Source organism: Lissotriton vulgaris, chromosome 4_1 (assembly GCF_964263255.1).
Source record: "Lissotriton vulgaris chromosome 4_1, aLisVul1.2, whole genome shotgun sequence".
Classification (NCBI taxonomy): domain Eukaryota; kingdom Metazoa; phylum Chordata; class Amphibia; order Caudata; family Salamandridae; genus Lissotriton; species Lissotriton vulgaris.
This window is the reverse complement of record NC_141691.1, coordinates 1,100,632,939-1,100,658,739: the sequence shown is the minus strand read 5'-3', so window position 1 is coordinate 1,100,658,739 and position 25,801 is coordinate 1,100,632,939. Positions and strand designations below refer to the sequence as shown.

The 25,801-nt window shown below is 44.8% G+C and overlaps 1 protein-coding gene across 2 annotated transcripts in view; it reads left to right on the top strand.

The window, feature by feature from the left end:
• Positions 1–25,801, top strand: part of TEX10 (testis expressed 10) — a 591,356-nt gene that overhangs the window by 441,693 nt on the left and 123,862 nt on the right. For both annotated transcript variants that reach the window (XM_086965321.1, XM_086965322.1), the window contains exon 12: positions 2,933–3,114. In XM_086965321.1, the coding sequence (XP_086821447.1) occupies positions 2,933–3,114 (182 nt within the window). The remainder of the gene's footprint in view (positions 1–2,932; positions 3,115–25,801) is intronic.

The following is a 25,801-nucleotide window of genomic DNA, read 5'->3' as shown; positions in this document are numbered from 1 at the left end:
TGGCCCTCCTGAAGATATCCTTTTGAATCAACACCGCTTGCCTGGTTGCTCTGGGCTTGCTCCTGCTTTCCTGTAAAGGGGAAGCTCCCCAGACTTTGCTAGTCTGAACAGAAGCTGATCTTCCCTTCCTGCGTGGGTTGCCTTTGCCAAGGCTTGTTGACTCCAATCCGGAAGCCGACACCGCCAACAGCGAGATCCTTCGTGGGACAGTCCGTATCCAGCTCCTAGTCGTCGTCGACGCCTCCTGGTCAATGTGGCTGCAGAGACAAGCTTCACTTCTTCACCTGTTTGCATCTCAACATCGCCTGGTTCCTTCCTGGTCACTCTGTCCCCTCTGCTTTCAGGTTCTTCACAGCTCCAATCCACCCTTGGATCCAACCGGACATCTTCCTCCTGGTCGCCTGCAGCATCTTTGTACGGCTCTCCATAGGATTCGACGACGAAACCCGACACGAAAGAACACCTATGCACCCGGCTTGCCTGGGTGAGGTAACTCGAGTACTCCGGTGCTCCTGTGGGTAATAACTATCCAAGTGTCCTAGTCTAACTGGGTTTTCCCGTAGTCCATCGGAAGTGCCCCAAATCAACAAGTTTGTAAACTTTACGTTCCCATTGAAAGTTCATAGTAACCCGCGTGTGTGTTTAAACACTGCACACGCATCCTGTGGGACTCCTACTTCCTAACCTTTGGTTGTTCAGTGTAGCCCCAGCGATTCCTAGGCCTACTCACCTTTCCTGAAGTGGTTCTTATACCACTTACTTAGTATATGGTTCATTAGGCCCCTAGGGCAGAATTGTATTTGTACAACTTATAGTATGCTTATTGAGTCACTTGTACTGTATCTCGAACTCTGATCTCATAAAGAGTGCAGAGGGGTTGTGTTAGTAATAAATACATATATTTTTTATATATACCTTGTGTGGTGTTTTTTAATTTGGTATTCAAGGGGTTATTATTGGTAAAACAATTGGCTTCACATGCTCTCTGAAGTATTAGCCTAAGACTGCTTTGTCCATGCTACCACTAGGATAGCTGGTCTATAAGGTTGACTTTACAACCATCGCCATAAGGGTTGTTTGGACTGATACAGGGTGCCCACTAGAATAGTGGACATCACATATCAAGCCGACTTCTCACAGGTTCTATCTTCGCCTTCTATTGAGAAACTGCAAGGCCGTGTTAATTTTTGTTGCAAAGCAGAACTGACGGGAAATTATAGGGCTGTTGCATCTCGTGTATATGCTGCATGAAAGGTTACAAGACCTAATCATACAGCAAGAGTTGCGTGTTCGAATGCAGCAAATCGGGATGTCAACATCTTTAACCTCTTGGCTGCTAGGCGTATTCCAGCTGTGTGCTGGGAATTACCATTTTGCTGTTTGCATGACGAGCTCAGCTCGTCATCAGCACACGACACCCGTGGGTGATGACGAGCTGAGCTCGTCATCAGCATCGAAAGGGTTAACAAACGGACTAGCCTATTCAATATAATCTACAGCTGTGCGTTGATTAGCCAGCTGGAATATAGTCTGATGTATGAGCCATGCATCTGTGGCATTCTTAACAGGCAACAGCATATAGTCAACCAAAGTTTTTTTTCAGAATTAGATGGGGTTGGTTATTCTGTCTCCTGGGGCCGAAAGCCTACGGTACATTCACATGCCAAGCTTCATTCATTACTGTGCACAACCATCTTATATCGGACCCATGCCGACAAATGGGGGACTTTTTGTTACACATTTAGATTGTATCATTGGCCCATGTCCTTCTTTAGGTCACTTTGGCAACGTGGTCCGCATTTACATCCAGGGCGGGTTTTGGTGATCATCTAACTTGTTGCATATTATTCTCTTATGTAGAAGATCGATGTTCACCACATCCCTTTTCTATCCACTGCTGATTTTTAATTTGCGTTTATGCTTCTTTTTAACATCCACAGGTATTGAGGCTGCAGGGTGACTTTGTTTTGGATAAACTATTGCTCTCAATTTGCTTCTCTGCAATATTTATCTTAATCGTATGAGTGCATAGTCATATGAATGGCTTTGTCTAGCCACCCTGGTTTCAGTCTGCAGCTCTCTTTCATTAATCTTATTACTTTAAACTCTTTGCTCTATAAGAAACCAGTTGATTCGCACCTATAGCTTATAACGGCATGGGTATTATTCGAAGATGTAGTTTGTATATACGTCATGATTAATTGATGTTTTAAGATGTTTTAACAGTTTTATCTGCCTGGATACTACGAATAGGCTGTTTCATTGTTGTGGCATAATACCATAAATAAACAACAAGGCTCAACCATCCTAGGGCATCCCAGTAGAGCATCTTTAGCCAAACGTTGCTTCTGCCTGTATGGCTTGGCTTTGATTTAAAGTACATTTACAAGTGGCCTGTGAAGGTCTGTCCCACACCATTATTCAACCAGAGGCAGCCTCAGACTTTCGCCAGAGGAAGAAGGAGTCCCGTGACTAAGAGGAGTAAAACAGCTCTTGCAGTGGTTCGAACTGGGCATGCTTAACTATCCATGCTTGTGATTTTTTGTGTATAAAATGTACTCGAGGTCTACTCCCTTTGCACTCTTTTTACCATCTCCTCGAAGCAAGTGAACCTTGTACTTAATTAAATATACCTATGCTGACATTTTGCATTCGCCTTTAATGGGTTATTACTTATAACGTGTTGGAAGTATTTTACAGAGGCTCTTGTTTTATCAGGAAAGGCCCAATAAAAAACGATTTTAGCTTTACAAAAATGTAGAAATCTTTCGGACATACAATGGTTAAAATGCGTCTGCTTTGAATGATGAATCGGCATGCAAATTTTCCATGTGATATTGACGATCTTTGCATTTCTTTATGGTCGAATTTCTTTTGTTATGGCTAAGTAGCATTCGTATAACACACTGTAACAGATCACCTTGTCTCCTAGGCTGACTTTCTTGTAATACCGGATAGCATGGCTGCATCAATTTTACGTGCTACATCTAGACTGGTTGATCAATCTTGTTTGCCTAGTGACAATCTTCAGAAGTTTCTAGCTTCCTGCGCCTGTAGCCTTCTTTTTTATGTGGTTACTTTGGAGAATGAAAATGGTAAACTTGCAGAAAAAAGGTAATGTAACTTTTACTTTTCTGTCCAAAGTTCAACATTTTTTATGCACGATTAGTATATTTTTTAAAGTAGCTCATCCTTTTTTAGAATACATGAAGGAGCTTTATCTGCATGGAGTTGAAATGTGCTGTGACACAGGTTTATTTGCCTACAAACCTTTGACATGTATACATGCGTGCAATCAAATATTAACGTTGAAAAAAACAAAGCAAGACTTAAGTGTTTGTTTCAGGGCTGTCTCAAGGTCTGTTGGTAATTTATTTTTTACAGCCCTCCTTTCTTTTCAGCGGCAAAACTTGAACTTCTCCCCCTCTCTTCGTTACACTCCACTTTGAGCAGGCTTGTTGCAGGAGATGGTTGAGTAAATCACTGAATTAATGAAACTTATACAAGAAGCTATCATTCAGAACTTACTCCTGATTATTGCATTTACTGAACCTTTCTTCTTTTACAATCAAATCTCAGCAAATCTAATAAAATAAAAATTTGCACTAAGGAGATTAACAACTTAATTCTCAATCAGCATCTTGGATGCATGGTTCCCTTCTGCATCAAGACTCAAAGGATTTCCTTTCTCATCAAAACCCTACAGAACGCATTCTCCATACAATTTTTCCGTTCCGTTCGATAACTTTATTTGGGGCACAATGGACCATAAAAGTTCATAATAATATGCATACATTACAAAGATTAAGATAATAAATACAGATTACACTTAAGATACAATAAAAAATACACAAATATACAAATTAGAGCTATAGCTCTATTCAATAACATAAAACCTGATTAAACATTACATTCATTATCGAACGTTCACATTATGTTTAAAACAAAATAGTTCCTACAGGTCAATGGCTACATTAATCAATTTCCTACGTTTATGCCACATTCCATTCAAAAAACGTGAGATGGCGAAAATGATGGGGGGGGGGGGGTGCGTATCGTACTTTAGTACTCTGAGTGCTTTGACACACTGGCGAATGCCCAAATTTCTATATATTGGTATCACCCAGTGTTTTCTTACTGCCTGATACGCTGGGCAAAAAAAGAGGACATGAGTTTAGTTTTCCAGGTGGTAATCGCAAACTGGGCAGTCCGTTCTCTTATTACTGTCCCATTTACAGGTGAACACTCTAAGTGGAAGAGTACCCAATCTAAATTGCTTGTATAGTTTTCTTGCTAATGCAGGGAATATCAAGTCTAGAAATTCTTCCTTTTTGTAGTCAACTTTGACTTGGAGGAACTCAGTGGTCAGTCTTCCCCCCTCAGAACTCGTATGGAGGGATGCTAAGTTGTAATTCCTATAGTGGCTGACCAAATCAGCTTTGGTGAACTCTAGACAGGCTACATCAGGAGTTTCCCAAAGCTCCGGTAGACCAATCCTGGCACTAGTTGTCTTTATATGAGTCAGCCACAGGATTTTCTTGCTTTTCAATGCATCCCAGATTTCCCTGAATTCGTTTTTGTAACAAACGAGTTCTGGCACGGACAATATTCTTTTCCAATATGTTAAAGTGCGTAGTGTCATAATCTCCTCAATAGGGAGTAGCCCTAAGTCCATGCGAAGAGGTACGAGCGGAGTGCTCACAGGAAGACCCAATATGTTCCTCATAAGTGCGTGTTCTACCTTGGCTAAGTTGGGTGATTTTTGGTGACCCTAAAGTTCGGCCCCATATAATGCTGCTGATCTAGCCTGTACGTTATAAATTTCAATGACTGGGGCCGCAGGCTTGAACTCAGACTCTCTGTGCAACTTCTGAATTTCCCCCACCACTTTTGTTAACTTAAGTACAGCTTTCGCCAAGTGCGAATCCCAATCCAGGTGTTCTCCCAAAGTGATACCCAGATACTGGAAGGTCTTAACTTGCTCCAAGGGGATTCCACCCGTGTCTGCCTCGGGGGGTTACAAATCAAAAACTTAGTTTTATCTAGGTTTATCTCAAGACCCCTAGATGCACAGAAGTCGGCGAAGCCATCCAAGGTTCGTTGGATGCCTGTTGATGTCTTTTACAACAACAGAGTGTCGTCCGCGAACATCAAGGGTGGCACCCGACCTGTAACTAGCCTCGGGGGGTCTATATCCTTGGCTCCAAGAAGATGGTTAACTAATCCATTAATGTACAGGCAGAACACGGTAGGGGCCAGGACACATCCCAGGCGCACCCCTTGGTTCACCGGGAAGCGGGCTGACAGCTCGCCGTGCTTCCCGCACCTAACTTGCGCATAAGTGCCAATGTGGAGCCTCCATAGGACATTAAAAAGATAGCATGGTAGACCAAGTTTGAGTAGTACACTCAACAGTTTGTTCCTGGGAACCAGGTCAAATGCTGACCGCAGGTCAACAAAGATCATATAGAGGCTGCCACCCTCTATACTCACCGTTTTCCAGTATAAGGTCTGGAGTCTGAATAACTGATCCACCGTTGATGTACCCAACCTAAAATCAGCCTGAGAAGGGTTTAACATTTCATTTTCTTCCATTCAACTCTGTATTCTGTCTAGGATGATCTGTCCCATCAATTTTTGAGTAACATCTATCAGGCTGATCCGCCTGTAGTTAGACTGTTTAATCTTTTCAACATTGGTCTTCTGAACACCACGGATTACATGTTTCAAACTGAATGCATTAGACATATCAGCTTTCCAAATAATGGATGGCATTCTACTTAAAACAGACTTTATGCACTCATGTCTCTTGGTGCTGCTGGTTCTGTCTGCATCATTAACACCATTGATCGCAAGACACACAATACCATACCCATGAGGGTGAGGTAAGGGGGCAATATACTCAACTGGTTTGCATCTTTTCTGTCATCAAGACCACAATTAGTAAAACATTTTCAAATCACTGGCCCGTCTTTTAAAATGTGGAGTCAGTCAGCATTCTAGCCTCTCTTTCTGTTTTTAATCTCTACATTAAACCACTTTGCCTGATGCTAATTCAGAGGGATCCACATACACTACTATGCTGACCATACCCAAATGAATATCAGAATACCTTACCCGGGAGACTATTCCATCCTGAAATCATTATTAAATACTAATATGGAGATGAGTTCTTTCTCCCTGAACGTAAATCCTTCAAAAACTGAATTTCTCCTAATCTATTGCTAAGAAAACCCATTTCCTGTCCTGTTTTATCTCGAAGTATCACACATAAATAGGCCAACCAAAATCTCACAATACTTGCTCTCATCATAAAATGTGTGAAAACTATCTCATTCCAAATTTTTCTACGAAAAAACTGAAACATACTTTCAGGTCATTCATTCATTCATTCATTCATTCATTCATTCAACTTTATTCAGTGTGTAGAAACAACCATAAACGTTTACACAAAATACACTACATCGCAAGGTAATCATAACATAAAAACTCATAAAATGTCATTAAAAAGATAGTACAATTACATAAAATCTAGAATTCTGCGTTCCATGGGAACAATTTTGCTTTTACGTATATTAAGTGCATTTATAATAAAAAGCGTCACGTTAAAACAGACCCTAGCATCACTGAGCTCGGACAAATATGTTGCTGCAGCAAGATGTGATCCACCATCAAATGCAAGCAAAAGTGGTTTAACCCCTTCCGCGCAGGTGACGGAACCGCTCCGTCACCAGCCTCTGTTGCGGTGTGCTGGTCACGGAGCGCACGGCGCGCCTGAGCGGCTCTGATTTCGCGCCGGTGCGGAGCGTTCTATTGAGCAGGCTGGGCCGTGACGGAACCGCTCCATCACAAGCACAGCGCGCCCGAGGATCGTCATGGAGTGGTTCCGTCCCGAGTACGGGAGCACCGCGCTGCCCCTCCTCCCCACTAGCGCTGCGGCGGAATAGCCGTCGCAGTAAAGGAGTTAAGGTAGTAGATTAATTTGAAAAACATAAAGTGCACAGTGCTCTGTTTACTTCATCCATCGCATGGGCATGGAAACATGTCTGAGGGAATTTAAGACCGTCTGGATAATTGCTTTCGTAAAGCTGGTTTCATCTTTGGACCATATAAAATGCGAAAGCAATAGGGGGCGTGATGCGACTACATCTGTGAGGCACTGTAGTCCGACTTCTCTGTGAATAATCTCAGATGAAGCTGAGGTAGGGAAACAAAATAAGCATTTAAGGAAACCATTTTCCTTAGTTTGCAAAACTTTCCTGTTAAAATAACGTCATACACCATACAATAGATAAAACCCTTGGCTTATAAACTGGTCTGGAGCACAGCGTGGCAGAAAATCTAAAAATGCCATGTGTACTTCTGTCCATTTTACTCTTAACATTAATAATTTCACGAGTCCAAGAGCCATTACCAGTAAAGGTAATACCCAAGTAACAAAATGAATCAACAGAAGCCACTGGTGATTTATCCAAAAGGAATGATCTACATTTTTTAACCCTGGACCCACATACCATTGTGTAAGTTTTGCTTTTGTTAATGACCAGTTTCCGTGTAACTATAACATGCCCAAAAGCTTCCATTAGACGTTGCAACCCCAAGGGGGTCATGGCCAGCAGGACCGCATCATCTGCGTACAGTAGGACCGGAATGGAGTGCCCATCCACTTGTGGGACATCAGCATGTACAGTTTGGAAAGTCTGATCCACCCCATTAATTAATAAATAAATAAAATTAAATAGGGGCTAAAGCACAACCTTGGCGAATGCCACGTTTAACTGCAACATTTTTAGTGTATTCTCCCAGAGAATCCTAACGTACATTGCTTACCAAGTTCTCATACAGTCTGGCCAGGAATCGGACAATTGGTCTAGGGGCACCCTTACCAAGCAAGGTAGTCCAAAGAGTGGGGTGATCTACTAGATAAAAAGTGCTGCTCAAGTCAGCGAAACAAAGATATAATCTTCCACCTTTGGCACAAGTATACTTGCCTATAAGCAGGTCAAGATTCAAGCATTGCTCGATAGTCCCTAGGCTTTTCCGGAAACCAAACTGCGCAGGTGAGAGAATTGAAGAAGCCCATTATTCTAATCTTTTGAGTGATACCTTGCTCATCACTTTAACAGATGAGTCTAACAATGAAACTGGTCTGTAATTTTTTGGGGTCTGATTTATTGCCCTTCTTATGACTAGGAACTTTGATCGATGCACCCCAAGTAAGAGAAGGTGTTGATTCTACAGCCATGTTAAAAACTCTAGTTAAAATTATCGCCCATGAACTAGCATTTTGCTTAAAAACATCCACTGGCACACACTCAGGGCCCAGTGCTTTCCCCCCTTTGCTTTCATTCAGTGCTCAAAGCACTTCCTGTAAGGTAATATCCAGAGGTAAAGATTGATCTATCAACTGGCCCCTTTTTAGGTTTCGCCTGCGAAGAGATGCGCTCTGCGCATCTTTTCGGCGCAGGCGAAATCCTGTTGAGATCTGTAGTGTGGCTTGGTTCGGCCCTCGTCCTTGATTGGCTGGCTCCGTAAACGGAGCCTTGCCATTGGACGAGGGGCCTGTCCGTCAATGCCGGACCAGACACGGGGGCGTTCCCGACATTCTTTGGCTTTTGCCGACGTCACGCGACGCCGGGAACGCCCCCGTGTCTGGTCCGGCCGTCCGTGTTTGCTGCCGCCCCCCTCGTCCTCTCCCGCCCGCCTCGTCCTCTCCCGCCCCCCTCGTCCTCTCCCGCCCGCCTCGTCCTCTCCGAGGTGTCTTCAGCCGGCCGGCCGGCCAATCCTAGCGCGGCCGGCCGGAAGTGCCCGCCCCCCCGCCGCCCAGGGGAAGAAGGAAGACGGCGGCCCACAGGAAGTATGGCGGCCCACGCGGGGCTCCCGTGGCCTGCCTGGAGGGAGCCCCGGAAGAAGCGGAGGACGTTGCCGGGCAAGTGTTGCGATCTGTTCTAACATTTTAGTATCCCTGCCTGACCCCACCCCCACCCACCCGTTCTTTTCATATTATATGCATTTTTTTTAATGGAACTTTCTTTTGCAAGTCATGGATTGTTCTGCTCAGGCGGAAGCATTTCTCTCTTTCTTTATTCGGGACGTGCTACCAATACATTTTCCATTAAAAAAAGGAAACCGCGCCCCAGTTTGCCAATGTTTGTTTGAAATGGTGTCTGCTGTTTCGAAGCTGGTGGTGATGTAGTTTTTTTTTAAGTGTACATGTACTTAATTCATCAAGGTTAGGAAGGCCGGTTCGGCGCTCAGTCACGTGCACGTGGGAGGCGGGTCCTCTACAACCGTCAGCAAGCGCCCAACCGCTGAACTCTGACCCGAATTGAGTTCATGATGTGTTGAATGAGAACGGGGGGGAACCCGACGAGAGGTGACGTCATCAATAGAAAGGCCGCACTTTGCCAAGCCCTCCGTCACCTTAGCGCTTAGAGCACTGATTGCCCGTCAATCATTCTATTGAGGAGCAGGGGATTAAGGCTGTTGTGCGCTCAGGCCTCCTGATGGACCCTTAACTCTCCCTTGCCCTCTGCTGAGGGCATCCCGCCCCTATCTGGCCAAAACAATTGGGAAGATATCGAGGCGCCTAGAAGCCCGGTGATTGTCCTCAAAGCGGCTGGGAAGCACTCAATGGTTTCGCTGCAAGCATGATGGATGGATGGCTAGGCGTGCGGCCCAGCAGCTCAGCAGAATGACAAGGCGGCTAGAAACTGCTATGACGTGGCGCATAGCAGCTTTAATGTGTTAGGGAACAGCAGAAAGTCAGTTGGAAGGGGTGGGTCCTAGCAGCTTTGAAGATACTCGAGGCGGCTAGAAGCGAGCATCTTGCCGCGATATCTCACCTGAATCGCTTTAATAGGACGATGGTGCGTCTGCGACAAACCATTTTAAAATCGGGTATGTTTTTTTGTGTTCAGTGCACAAAGAGTCAGCAAAAACCCGTATATAGCGGTAAGCTATTGCAAATCGTTTGCACTAGTGCTAATCGTGGGGTATTTCATCAAAAATGTGCTTGGTTTAGTTGGTTTTAGATATATGGTCCCTTTCTGGTAATTGAGTGTGTTGGAATGCTCCTTGTTCTCACCTCTGTGCGTCACGCAGGCTCTTGCGCATGCGCGCACACCTTGAACCCTCTAGTTTCGATCAGGCCAGAGACTCGAGTGTTTACATTCCTCGCGAGTGTCTTGTCGCACAGTGCAAAGGGACACGGTGTGAAGGAGGCCATTTCTTGGGCGGGAGGGACACTGAGGGATGCTCCCATTGGCTGCATCCTGCCCCCGCCCACATACCAACTATTGAACTGCCGCCCTCTGCACCCAGGCAGCCCCGAGATCTGCCTAGGGCCTGCAGGCAGGAATCCAGTACCAAGACCAGGACCCGTTGTCTTGAGGCAGTGTCGAGACTGACGTTTGTGCCTGTGTCTCCTTTTTCCCTGACGCTCTTGTGACCCCAGGAAGGCCTCCGTGTATTTTGCACAGCGTACACTCCTAACTGCAATCAATCAACTGTCAGTAGCTTGATCTTTCATGGAGGTCTTGTGTCTCAGCCTGCATTGCTTGTAGCTGCAGGCCCAGGGTTTATTTTCCCCTTCAGGAAAAAAGCCCCTTTCTGAGTAAGTGTTTGGTGTGTGCGCATGTGTTGAGTGCTAGCAATAGGTCTTGAACGCTGAAGCTTTCTGTGCTCGCACCTAGAAAACATTCTATCGACACCCACAACAACACGAAGAAAACCAAAAGTCCCGGGCAGTCTAGTGTGCCTGAATTAATCTCCGCCACTAGTAATTGCAGCGAGCCCCCATCCCAGTACCTCGGTTTTTCGTCCACTGTGTCACTCCAGACAAAGACCAGCCATATGCAAAGCACACTTAATCCAGCTCCAGGTGGAACAGTTGGTCCAAACTGCCCGATCAGGCCTTTTTTAGAAGGGAGAACAGGCGGCCCCAAACCAGTTTCAGCCTCGTGCGCTTTGTCAGTGCAGCCTCCTAGTTGCAGCATCAGCCCCCTCGTGGCGGTGAACGGTGCTCTCCAGAGGCAGGAGCAGCGGGCTAGTGACGGGGACCTCACCGAAGCCCCTATCCCGCCACTGCCTGCCCCCTGGAGGAGCAGCAGGCCTCTAGCTTGAGAGAACGCTGCCAACCCCTCTCCAACTACAGCTGTGCCGAAGCAGCTGTCCCCTAGCGACAGGGACCTCTGCCACCCTACCCTCGCCACCATCAGCATGCCCACTAGTGACAGGGACCTCTGCCACCCTACCCTCGCCACCATCACCACCTCGTGCAGGAGCAGCATGCCCCCTAGTGACAGGAACCTCTGCCACCCTACCCTCGCCACCATCACCACCCCGTGCAGGATCAGCATGCCCCCTAGTGACAGGGACCTCTGCCAACCAACCCTCGCCACCATCAGCATGCCCCCTAGTGACAGGGACCTCTGCCAACCAACCCTCGCCACCATCAGCATGCCCACTAGTGACAGGGACCTCTGCCACCCTACCCTCGCCACCCCGTGCAGGAGCAGCATGCCCCCTAGTGACAGGAACCTCTGCCACCTTACCCTCGCCACCATCACCACCCCGTGCAGGAGCAGCATGCCCCCTAGTGACAGGGACCTCTGCCAACCAACCCTCGCCACCATCAGCATGCCCCCTAGTGACAGGGACCTCTGCCAACCAACCCTCGCCACCATCAGCATGCCCACTAGTGACAGGGACCTCTGCCACCCTACCCTCGCCACCATCACCACCCCGTGCAGGAGCAGCATGCCCCCTAGTGACAGGAACCTCTGCCAACCTACCCTCGCCACCACCCCCCCCCCCCTTGCAGGAGCAGCTGCCCCCTAGCGACAGGGACCTCTGCCACCCTACCCTCGCCACCATCACCACCCCGTTCAGGAGCAACATGCCCCCTAGTGACAGGAACCTGTGCCAACCTACCCTCGCCACCACCACCCTAATTTTCTACGACATGTCAGTGCAGAGTACGACAGGAGCTGTGGGTTCTTAGAAATTGGTTTGAATTGAGAAAAATAGGCACATAGGTGATGGTAAGTTCTATCACGAAGTAAGTTTGAATTGTGATGTACAGGTATGAGTAATGTCAATTTTTCACTTTTTTGCACTTTCTGCTACAGGGTGACGTTTCCCTAGTGCTGAAAGTAGTTCTTACTGTTAGCCAGTTGTGGTAATTTGTGACTTGGGAATGATGAAAATCACCTGTTGTCTACTGAGATTCAAACTTGTGTACGACAGATTGATGCATCAGAGGCTTAAATCCACTGAACTGTACTATTTGTCTAAAAGAGGAACAATTAGCTGGGTTATTTATCTGTATGTAGCGCGTTATCCTTTTTCTGTACTCTTCCTGGAATAGTTAAACCTGTTTTACAAAAAATGAAAGATTTAATACATTTTTTTCTTCCAGACACTATAGGGAATAGTCTTTTTCTTTATGTTGCTGTTTAAAGGCATAATTTTGTAGTCGCGTAGATGGATTTTTATATGAAAGTTCAGTCGAATAATTAAATTCCTCTGTTTCAATACACAAAATACGTGTCTCTAGAAATCCAAATTTGTAATCATTTTGAGTGGCACTTTGCCGGAGATTTATCCCCTGTAGCCTCGAATTCTGAATCTGAATAGTTGTCAATTTACCTCCTTCTCCTGTTTCTCCTACCTTCGCATTGGGTTCCCTCAACTTGCAACTTTTACTATCCCCTCACCCCTTCCTGTAAAATCTTCGGTAGTGGTGGTTAGTTGGTCTCCTTCATTTCATGCCGTCAGCCTGAATTTTCTGTGTATTGTGGTAATATGGATACCTTTTCTGCTGCTCAGAGCTTTGTGCTAGTTCCTTCAACAATTTCTTCCCAACTCCTGTCAACTTCCAGCGGGGGGTTGTATCACCCAACCAGTATTTTGGTTTTTGCTGTGCTTTCTGTTCTTGCATCCAGCTATATAAACCAACAGCTGACATGTGGGCCCCTGTTGCCTGCTTGTGCCTCCGTGTGCCCCTGTTGCCTGCTTGTGCCTCCGTGTGCCCCTGTCGCCTGCTTGTGCCTCAGTTTTCGTGCCCCTGTTGCCTGCTTGTGCGCCCCTGTTGCCTGCTTGTGCCTCCGTGTGCCCCTGTTGCCTGCTTGTGCCTCCGTGTGCCCTTGTTGCCTGCTTGTGCCCCTGTTGCCTGCTTGTGCCTCCGTGTGCCCCTGTTGCCTGCTTGTGCCTCCGTGTGCCCCTGTTGCCTGCTTGTGCCTCAGTGTGCCCCTGTTGCCTGCTTGTGCGTCCGTGTGCCCCTGTTGCCTGCTTGTGCCTCAGTGTGCCCCTGTTGCCTGCTTGTGCCATGTGGGTGTGTGTGGAGGGCTCTGTGTGGCTGTGTGTGTGGGGAGCTTTGTGTGGCTGTGTGTGTGGGGAGCTTTGTGTGGCTGTGTGTGTGGGGAGCTTTGTGCGGCTGTGTGTGTGGGGAGCTTTGTGCGGCTGTGTGTGTGGGGAGCTTTGTGTGGCTGTGTGTGTGGGGGGGGCTCTGTGTGTGTCATTTGCGAGAGATAAAGCTAGTGGCATTGTAAATGACAATGCCATTTATTTATGTTAAAAAATACATAAATAAAAATAATGTCAAGAGCAATGCCAATAGCTCTAACTTTAACAAAGGCGAAACCATTGCATTGTAAATGCTTGTTAGAGTGTGCAACTGTCCTGCTACAGGGGGATTAAAGATACCAGTGAAGTGCGCCACCTATGTCTCGCAGGTGACATGCGACAGTAAGTCAGAAAGGGAATCATCCTTTAAAAAAGGAGAGTTAACAGTATCCCAAAATAACTTACTATCCCTTGTCTCCGCCACTTGAGTCAGTTTTGACCAGGCTCTTCTTTTTTCCTTGCTAAAAGAACCTCCATTTGTTTAAATCTAGAGATTTAACCAGTAGGCTATCACTAGGTCGTTTACTAAGGGCCTGCTTAAAATCTCTCGTAATGATGTGCATGCATGGTCAAACCAGTGTTTTTTCATTTAGTTTGCATTTTATTGAGCGGGTTAGAAGGATATCCATTAAGGTAGTAATACCAATAAAATTGTCAAGAATCTGATTGGGAATAGCCACCTCATCTAGGCAATTCATAAAACAATTAAAACCTTTAGTGCAAATATCATACAAGAGTTTTGTGTGGTCCACGCCATCCCACTTAATACGTGTCCCATTAGGCATGGTTTGTACAATATCAGTAACACACCTAGAAGTTATACTACGCCTGCCCCAAAAAAAGACAGACCAGATTATGAAGTTGTGGTTGCTGAGACCCAGGGAAACTACCCGTGGTGAGGTGCACATCCTACATGCATTAGCATATATTAAAATATGGTCAGTAACTGTCGCGGAGTTCCTCCCTATAAACGTTGGAATTAAATTCCCCTTACTGTTGCGGCACCTTATAATAATTTTAAATCAAACTTGAATATCCTAGAATTCAATAATTTACCATAATTATTGTGGGGGAAATGTAAATAGTCGTTCCCTATCTCATCAGACAACCCACATACTGGAGTAGTGGAAAGTGGGCATGTATGAATATTAAAATCTCTGACTCATCAATATAAAACTACTAGCGATGGGTTTAAGTAAGGTCTCCAGTCCCATGTCAAGAGCTAATGCCACCTTGCCCCGAGTATTCTTGAAGACATTATTATAAAAACTAACCAAAATATTATCCCGCCCATTCCTAAGGGTTAACCAAAGATTTAAAGAGTGGGAATCAATTGTTATCTGCCTCTTGAGCCTTACTGGGAGTTTATTTGATATGAGGACCATAAGTCCCACTTTTGCTCTTCCCACTGACCATGGCACAGCCTCCAGCCAATATGACATAAAGCAGTCGAAATGGATAGGCTCAGTTCTCCATGTGTGTTGGATACATAATATATCCAAGCGATTGACAAAATCTCCCCACACCTGATTACCCTGTTTTTTCGCCAACTCCCCTTCCTTTCACGGTCGCAATTCTGTAGCCTCCATATTCACCAAAGTCACTACAATAAAAAAACTGGTTGATTGTTCATAGCAGATTTAATATGAATAGGGGTTGCTTCATTTCCATGTAGCAATGAGGGGTTGCAGGGATATTAATACTACCTCTGAAATTACTCTGTCCAATCCTTCTAGATTATAGTGAATTTGATGTAGTGGCTATCGCATACATAGGAGCCACTGCATTACAAGAGATGGGAAAAATAGGGGTTGTCATGTATGTAGAATCCACCATATTATTACAGGGAATGTTAGAGGTAGATAATTCATGAGATTGATTCCCTTCAGAAAGTCCGTCGATATCCTGGATGTCACCCAATACCTCGAATCTATTAGATACTAACAGGGGTTGGGATGAAGGATGTACTAATGCCAGGTTATTGCCTATTGGTTTACTTCTACTCATTTCAGGGGCGGGGGACCTAAGATGCCTGTAGAAATAGCTCAAAGGCTGCAACATGTTGCATTCAGGGTTGAGGTTGTGCACCAAACTCTTAAGGACACCCTTTGCACATCTGGTATCACTGAAATTAATTATAATAAAGTCCCCAGCATAGTTTTTCCTCAGGGTGCCTAGCCAATGCACTCTCCTGACAAGCAAGGTATCATTAGCATTCCTGGCTGGAAATGAGAATAACTATTAAGCCAGTGAATCACTCTATTCTTCAGGGAGTTGCGAGTTTCTGTTTGACCTTGACGTAAGGGAGGAACATTAACTATAACTGCCACATATGGTTCATATTGCTGGCCTCTCCTGCCAGTGGGACTCTTATATTATCACCATATATTATGTTGTTTGTATTCCTGTGAGGGACCTGCAGCATATTTGATCTAGCGTTCTCGGGTTTCGTATGATCCCTGGGAATACCACCAGGTATTGCTCCTGTATCCTTTGGTATAATACTTGAGGGTATGGGATTAACCTTTGGAGCGAGTGTTGGTGTACATGCAGTAAATACAGGCTCCCTAATATGACCCTCTTTAGGTTGTCCTATCGTGGGGTATATTGTTGTGTGGCCCAATCTTGGATACTTCAACTGCCAGGGCCTTTAATTTCTCTACGACTGGAGCCAATATAGCTTCTAATCTGGAAGTAATCCCAGCCATTATCGATGCCCATTGCATTCCTGCGAAATCTCCTGGGGTAAACCCAATATCAGTGCCAGAGGGGGCAGGAGACTTGAGTGTACGTGATCCTTTAGAAACTTTCATAGCAAAAGAGGTGTTTTTACATTTCCTTTTCCTCTTGGGAGTAGGGGGGGCTAACAGAAGCTATACTAGGAGATTTAAGGCAAAACAGCCACTCCAGTCTATACCGGATAAAATATAAATATGAGTGAACAGCAAACATCAAACAATCGTAATAACAAATGATCGGCTAGTCCGGACATGTGAGCCCAGATTAGTGATGGGAGAGAGTACGTTGCTCTAGTTCGGTTGCGGGTCACGTATGTAGCAAATGTTCGAACACTCAGCCAAACCTGTAGTAGTAGGATGATAAGGTCCTAATACAGTCTCATATACTCAAACAACGATCTTCTTGGTAACAGTACCTTATGAAGTGCGTCAGGGAGGTGGCCCAGCCCGGCCCTCTCCGGTCAGTGACGGGCAAGGATGGGCCTTCCCTTGGCCCTGCGCTGCAGAGGTCTTGGGCGCTTTTGAGCTCAAGATTGCGGGCTCGCTCCTCCCTCCTGGGAGAGCAAAGGATGCTGGAACTTGGAGTCCTGCCAAAGGTTGTCACTTCCTTTCACATCGGGCAGACCATCACTTTGCCCACCTTCTTTCCGCATCCTTCTAGAGAGGAATAAAGGCTCCACTGTCCCAAAATGTGAGCTCTCGTTTTATTTGAACAGCACACAACAGTACTGGTGGATGACCAGCTATTTATTGACTTTATTGGCCCCGAAAAAGGTCGGGTAGTACAAAAACGGTCTAACTCCTGATGGGATTTCTTGTGTATTAAAGCCTGTTATTCACTGGCTGAAAGGAAAGCTCTGTTGGGGCTGCACGCCCATTCTACCAGAGAGACAGCAGCCACTACCGCATTGGAACGTGGCCTCCCCCTGCAAGACATCTGTCAGGCAGCTATGTGGGCCTCGTTGCACTCCTTTTCTAAGCACTGCTGTGTGGACAGCTGGAGAGACCGCTTCTTTGGCCGTTCTGTTCTCCGAGTCTTCCTGGTGTGATCTTGGTTCGCAGACCCACCACCGGGGTTGGTATTGCTGGGGTATCTATTCTAAGGTAAAGAAACTATCACTATGTGTTTCTTTCAAATGAACAAGTTACATACCTTCAGTAATGATATATCTGAAAGAAACATCAGTAGTGATAGATTCCTTACCGCCCCACCCATTCTCCCCGTTCTGCGAACTGATTTCTAGGGTTAAGGTCATCCCTGTCAGAGCCCTAGTTTCAAGGCACCAGTGGTCAGTATCTTGCATGGCTGTGTTTTCTGGCGTGGAAAGTCATGTACAGAACTGACTTCCGCGCGCTAGGGCGACGCCTAAGTAGCTGCTGCGACGTCATCTCGGCGACCAGGACGTAATTCTAAGGTAAGGAATCTATCACTACTGTTTCCTAAAGATATATCATTACCAAAGGTAAGTAACTTGTTCTTTAGCCATGGTTAACCCACGTAACGTGTGCAGAGTCCTAATAACAGCACCAACAACGTCTGAAAAGTGGAGGAGTAAAGCAGAAAGTTTGGACACAGACCACCCTCAAGCGGTCAGGTCTAACAGTACCCTTTCTTTTTTATTGCTGGAGATCATGAAGGCTGTGGTTGACGACCAACATCTTGCTCAGTAGGAAGCTCAACTGCTTGTTCTAATCCTACTTCAAGAAGTACTGTTGCCACCAGTGGCTCCTGTTGTCCACTTTCCTGCGATTTTTGGGTACTTCACAGCTGAGGCAAATTCAGTTCAGACTCACTGCTCGTCGCCATGACTGCAGTTGCTGCATCACTGGGGAGCTTGGTTTTAGCCTTAGGTGATGCTGTTGATGTGGGAGTGCTGCTCCCAACCTTTTGCTACCCAAAGTAGAGTGCAGATGGTACACCACCACATTTCCAGAAGAGGTTTGAAGATGGCACACCAGTAGTGGCACAAGCCTCCTTCCTGGCCACTTTCTCGACAGGAACTTCCTTCTTAAGGGCCGTCTTCAAGTTCTTTCTTAGCGCTGGCCGTTGCCACTTAGCTGCACAACCGGAAGCAGAGGAGGACTCAGATGGTGTCATTGCCAGCCTTCTGTCTGTCAAAACTGTGTGAGATGTCTCTTATACACCTAAAAGCAAACAAACAAGAAAATAATTCAGTAAAACGTGACAGTTGGAGTTTGAATCTAGACTCATAATAATTTAGCGAGGTCACATCACAAATAATTAACAATAGTATTTCCATTCTGAACCATAACAGAATATTTCAATAAAATACAGATTGAACAGTTTTCTTTATGTACCTCTAAGGCCTATGAGGCTTCGGTGACAAGCTGGTGGTACAGGTGAAAATGGACTACTCATTTAAAAAAAGCAAAAAAAAAAAAATATATATATATATACATATATATTTATTTATTTTGCTGGTGTGTGCCTATGCGACACCTATGCAGGGGGAAATGGAATAATCCTTGAAGTATTGCTGGTGTACTCCTATGGCAGTTAGGGGGTACATGAGGAAAACAGAAAAGACCGTAAATGAATTGTTGCTGGTGTGCGCCTATGAGAAACCTATGACAGGCAGGGTGTGCTGGGGAAAATTGAATAATCCTTAAAGAAACAATTGCTAGTGTGCGCCTATGGCAGGCGCGAAACGGGGGGAAATGGAATAATCCTTTAAAAAATATTGCTGATGCGCGCCTATTGTAGGCAGCCGGTGCAGGGGAAAATTTAATAATCGTTACAACATTACTCCTGTCATGCGTCTATAAGACACCTATGGCAGGGCAGACAAGGGGAGCCTTGGGAAATAAAATATGACTTTAAAAAATTGCTGGTGTGTGCCTATGGCAGGCATGGGGTGCAGGGAAAATGTAATAATTCTTTTAAAAAAATTGTTGCAGATGTGTCCCACTGGCAGGCAGGTGGTGCAGGGAAAATGTTTATAATCCTTAAACATATTGTTGGTTTGCGCTTATGGCCTATGGCAGGCAGTGGGTGCAGGGGAAATCATATAATAAAAAATAATTGTAGCTGGAGTTTCCCCAGAGAGGCACTAAGGAAAATAAAAAACACTGCACATGCACTCTACAGTCATCCCCAAGCACATTAAACTCCTGTCAGGGGGAAACAATTACAAAAAACAAAATGGCATGGTCCTGTTCTATCAATTTTCCTACGAAATGGCTTTGAAAAGTGAAAGAAAGGGAGCACACTGGCTACTCACAATGGCTGCCATGGCATATGGCCACCAAGGGTGATCACTTTGTGATCTATGGCAAAAGCAAAGCAAATTGGCTACACAAAATGGATGCCCCGCATCATGGCCCGTGGCCAATAAGGGCAAATGCATGCACAACAAAGAGCACATGCAGGCCTATGGCAAAAAGCACACTGGCTGCACCAAAAGGCCACCCTGCCACATGGCAGGAGAAAAAATAAAAAATGGTGGCCTACGACAAACATACACCCACTTGCCACCCAAAATAATGCCACTTGGCCAACAGACACAGGAGGCATGGTAAACAAACAAGAAGACTATTACCATTAATTCAGCAATGTCAAAAACAAAAATTGTCAACTTAAAAAAATCACCAACCACTAACATCCCAAGGCATCAAAAATTACCCCTCCAAAATACACTTTAACACATTGCAGAAAAACCTAAAATATTTCTTTTGCATTTAATACAAGGCCATTGGTTAATCAAGTGTGTGTGTGTGTGTGTGTGTGTGGGTGTGTGTGTGTGTGTGTGTACACACACCCACCCACAAAGCAGTTGTTTAATATATACCCAATGCCTAGTAATGGCTGGCTGGTTGTGGCCAATGGGCAGTCTAGGCCACACCATAAACTGAACAACACTCAAGAAAATTGAGAAAAAGTGCTTAAACCAGGCCCATGCCCTCCTCAAATTCTGAAAACCTTTTCTATAGAAATACTAAAATAAAAACACAACAACATTTTAAAACTGAAGTTAAACTAAAAAAGGTAAGAAAATAACAATGGTGCATGCCCTTCTTCAAACAACAAACGTATCTAATACTTACTTGATTTCTCACAAGCCATCATCATAAGAGGTTTTTTTTAATGACAAAGATTTTCTAAAGTACATCTGAATACATGCAAAACATACAACACCATAAACAATTATTTAAAATAAGGCTACCTTCTAGCTAACACAGAAGCTGGTAAACTATTAGCAAGGGGATACAATTTGGTTATTAAGAACAGCAATCTAATAAAAGTACGTAATCGCATATATACATAAAAGTACCAAAAGTAGACAATTCATTTCAATAGGAATGATTAAGTAATCAAAACATAATAACATAGAGGTAAGGAAGGCAATACTAAAAAGATGTCAGTTAAAAACAGCCATGCAAAGATATCACACAGTACACTTCAAACTTCTGATCCTTAGGGCCATCAGAAATTTTGCTAAACCAAATACCACAGTTTTCCTTGTGTCTGTTTAAAGTATTCTAAGCACTTCCAAATAATGTCTACAGCCAATCCAACTACATAGCAGAGTGACCCATTTGGCCCTCAACTTTTTGTAGTAGGGACAAAAACCATTGTTACTATTGGCAGAGTCTCTCCTAGCATTGGGGAGACACTGCCATAGTAAATTCCCAGTAAACATCCTTAACCCTATCGCTTGTAATCTGGGACATCTTCTCTGGATTGGTTCAATAAGATTAAAGACCCACTTTCCGCAAGTGTGCCCTAAGTGAATAGAACCAGGAGATCTTGCTAAGCCTTTGGGATCCCAGGAGGTCCAGTGGGCCCTCTCGGTAGGGGGAACTGCTTCTGTGGACCATAATCATCGCCATAACATAAGGAGCCTACATTCCATTTTGTAGGCAATCTTCCTTTGAGCCAATTCGAGGAAAATTGGAATCGGGGAGAATCTTGATGGAAGGTTGAGGAGAGATCTTACAAAACGGTGTTCAGTCACAGAAAGGCAGTTAGTATTCCCACTACCCCACGATTCTGCTCCGTAAATAACTGAGGATAAATAATGTTTTAGTGTTATAAATTTCTAGTGCTGGGGCCACTTTGCCTGGGACAGTTCTTTTGGTAATCTTTATTATGTGGGAGGTTTGTTGGATGAGCATGAGATGAATTTTCTCAGGATGTGGGGCCCAGCTCAAGTTTGGGGTTAAGCATATCCTTATATAGTCAAAGGTGGTAACCAGTTCAGTAGGGCGATCCCCAACAGGCATGCATCTCTTGGATGTCTTCTAAGTGCCATTGGAAAACACCATATATTTTATTTTTGAATCCTTTAAATCCAGTCCTCACTCATCACAAAAATAGTTAAAATCATTCAATAATTGCTGGAGACCTTGGGGAGAGTTGGATAACAATAACATATCGGCAAAGAGAAGGGTCAGGGCCCTTCTCTCCCCGACTCTAGGGGCATCACACCCATCCCTATCCAGGTGCCCTACTGCTCCATTTATTAAAGGTGAGTGCTAAAAACCACCCCTGTCTAATTCAACGCCTAATCGTTGGCTACCCCTCCTCCCCCCACCTAATCATAGCCTTGTTGGCTTTGTGTAATCTCATCAAAGTATCTAATACGTTTAGTGGAATACCCATCTCTGCCAACACCTTCCAAAGCTTACCCCTTGGGGCCAGATCAAAAGCGGTACGCAGGTCCTCGAACGCTACATAGTTTGCCCCCTTTTATTAATACTTCTTTACAATAATTACAGTTGAAACCGAAGACCTGGTCCTAGAGTGCTGATCTTGGTACAAAACCCAGCATGAAAATCATACAGAATGTTCCTTTTGAGATAGACTCCTGGAGGTAGGCCTGAATTTGTTTGCAGAATATTTTTTGTAGAAAATCTATTAGACTAATTGGTCTATAGCAACTCAGCTTTTTCCTGTTCCCCTCCTTTATAAAGAGACATGATCTCAGTTGAATTCCAAGAAGTGAGAATCTCCCCACCCAAAAGAATAACATTGGATAGCAAATTGAAATAGGTACCCCATACTACTGGATCCTCCCTGTATTAATCATTCGGGATTCTGTCCGGGTTGGGGGCTCTAGATGGGATACAGGAGCAAATTGCAACTGGAATTTTCCTAAAGGAAATTACAAGTATTTCAGGATTGATGATTGAAAGCATATCCAAAATGCTGCTATCCTCTTCATCAGAATTTCTACAAGCATGCAAACCTCCAAAGTGGGATACCCACTCGTCCGACTGAACTGAAAATTCCAGAGCAGTTCTGTAACTATTCAAACAAAGTGAAGCTTTCTTCTAAAATAATTTGCAATCCCTGGCTAACGGACCTCTATGCAGGGAAGACCATGGCGAGCATTCCCATTGCCTCTTGGCAGGGTCCACTGTCTGTTCGTACTTAGCCTTGCGCCTCACCAAGCCATGGTGTGACTTGGATTTTGCTGCTTGGAAGAGCTTGCCTGTGGCCTTCCTACAATCCTGGTTATACCGCACTGTTGGGTTGGGCCCCTTTATCCCCACCTTTTTGGATTGTGTCAGAGTTTCTCTGATCTGCTTATAAAGAGCCTCATGCACAGAATACAATTCCTCTGTCTTCATTGGAGAGATTAAACAGCACGGCCGCCTCTTTGGAACCTTGCTCTTAATTTTGAGGGCAAAGTGATTTTTTCCACCCAATCACATCTTATTGCCTTTAAATTATTGGCTTAGGAGAGCATGTCCAGAACCCTAGGGCCCGTTCGAACAGCTTTTGTGTCTCTCAAATTAGAGAAGGTTAGGCCCAGGTCATTGTGGTCACTATCAAACCTTTCGATCACCTTCATGTCTTAACACAGCAGGCCACATTCTATACTCAACCAACACAGTCAATCCTGCTTGAATGACCAGGTCTAATAAAGGTCATTGCACCTTTGCAATCAGAGTTTGTCCTACCAATTTTAGCTCTTAAATCATGCTGAAGTGATAGGGCCCATACCTGGTTTCTTTTTTTGGTGTGACCATAGATAACTCTAGCAATGTGATTTCCAGGTTCTGTCCCATTCAGCTGTCAAATCCGATGAAGTAGATGCAAAGTGCTCAAATGTACAGTCAAAAAACCCCTGCTACCAATAGGGGGTTGCTCCCAGTATAATCCAGGAGTACTTGGGCAAGGGCCACTATGGTGCTTGTTTACTCCTTAATAAGTCCCGCTCTATTATGCACATTAAAGACCCTAATTTTCAAGCCAGACGGAAGGGCAAGATTAATTGCTAGAATATCAGGGGAATCATTTTGGATAGTATTATTGGAGTGTGACTTTTACCTAGATAACCAGGCCACCTGATGGTCTCTCTGTCCCTGTCTCCACCGCATTCTTGCAATAAGAGGTGTATCCGCTCCTTTGTAGGGGGTTGGACTCCTTATCTCTTGCATCGAACACACATCGTGGGAAATCCTTTGCAGGGGATTGGTCTCCTTATCACTTGCATCGAACACACATCGTGGGAATCTATATAAAATTTCCCCATTCTTGTTCCAGGAGCATTCAGGCAATCCCGGCAACATTCCACACCAAAAAATTTAACTGTGCTAGGGCACTAAAATAGAAGTGGGTTTCGAACTCTGGTTTGTTGGTGCACCCCTACCAACCACCTTGGTGTCGACCCCACTTGCACTAATTTCCCCCCTCAGGCCCCCACTGTAATTCCCTTAGGTAAAAAGTGGAGTAGGCGGATTCATATTTGGATCCTCAGCTACCTGTTGGTTGCCCGTAGAGGAAAGTAGGTATTCGGGTGAAAGATCCTGTGTGACCGTCCCAGCTATCACCCCATTCTCCTCCAAATTGCCTTCAACCGCTTCCTGGAGTCAATCCTGTGTACTAATTATTACACTGGCCATAACATCCCCTTCTCTACAACTAGAACTTCAGGGGTGGAGAGGTTCTCGTACAAGATTTCGCAATACTTGATTGTGATGGATGTACTGGCAAGCGGAATTGTACTAAAGTCTATAGACAAAAGACCCTCTACTATGGCTTTTTTTTTTTTAACAAAGTTTGATATAGCACAAACTTGACCCGGTTCAGATATCAGAGCGCTTCACATAGCACCAGTTGCGTTACATGAGGACACATTTATCATTTTTGTTAACATATGGGGAAATTAAGTGATTAGCCTAGAATCACAGGTGTTCAGTGTCATTGCCGATACTCAAATCAGGTTCCCCAGATTCGAGGTCGACCGCCCTAGCCATTAGGCCAACTCCTCTCCCCTTTTGCTTTGTGAGCAAAAAGTACTTTCACCCTTTCAAACTTCCACCCAGTTGTAGTTAACCTTTTAGCCTGATCAATGTTGTATCTTGTGATTGAGTAGCAATGGCGGGTCTCCCTGAACCTATGTATGACCTTATTTTTAGGTGAATCGTGATCTTCCCATTTGTCAATTGGGAGTTTGGGAACCTTCGCAAGAAAAATCACAACTTCATTCCCCTGAGCATGATTCTTAATATTAAAAACCATTTTGACCTTCCCTCTTAAATGAAAGTGAAAAAACTTCTTATCAAGGAGATTGCCCTCATATAGCACCACCTCACCTATGTCCAATACTTTTCTCAAATCCCTACCCTGAAAGTTCTATCTATTAACCAAGTTGGAACGCCAGCATAGTTTAAGGAAAGTTGAAATGCTGGTGGGCCAGGAGCAGGGGGTGTCCAATAACTATTGACAGTAGCCGGCACACATACTTTTTTTTTTTTTATTAATTTTTTTAAATTAAAACAACAATAATGATCTGCATGTGTTATTTTACAATCTTAATGTTATTTCTTTACTGTCACTTGATATGCTCTTCTACATTGGTGCACATTTGACTTCCACAACATTACATGTCCTCGCCCGAATCGCTATCTTCTTTTGGGGGCCTGCATAGGTTTCCCCTATATATGTTCCACTTTCCCCACACCTTACCCAATTTTTTAGGGCATTTTCTATTTATAAATTTGGCCTTCTCCGCTACCATGGCCATATCTTTAAACCAATTCAATACCGTCGGTACGATCCCCACTCCCTACTTTTGTGCTATGTTCCGTTTAGCTATTATCATGCCTGTCTGGCGTTTGGCGTGATTTAGGTCTGTCGGACCCCAGACATTAAGAAGGCAGCATTTAGACTCAAGCAGGACCTGTTCTATGTGACTTCTGCAATTGTTCTTATCACATCCTCCCAGTATGATATAAGTTTTGGGCAGTCCCATAAGGTGTGATAATAGGTACCTATGTCTCTACAGAGACTAAAGCAGCTTCGGTCAGGGGCCCTTCCCATCTTGTGTAGTACCGTCCGTGTGTAGTAGGTCCTGTGTAGTATTTTAAATTGCACCAGTCGCAGTCTAGAGGAGATTGCCACCTCCTTTGGTGAAGCCAGCGCCTTTCGCCAGTCAGGGTCACCCATATCCCCCACCACCGTCTGCCAAAGTTACCTGAGCCAGTCAAGTGGATCTGGCCGGTTGTTAATGATTTTTTTATATGTTAATGAGGTCGCTTTTTTGTGCAGATAGTCGGTAAGTAGCTGGTCCTCTAAGGGGGATGATTCTGGGAGCTTCTCAGCTGTAGTGATGGCTGTTTCTATTGCATTTTTAATTTGAAAATATCTGAACTGTTTGCTCGGAGCCACTGTGTACTGCTCTTGC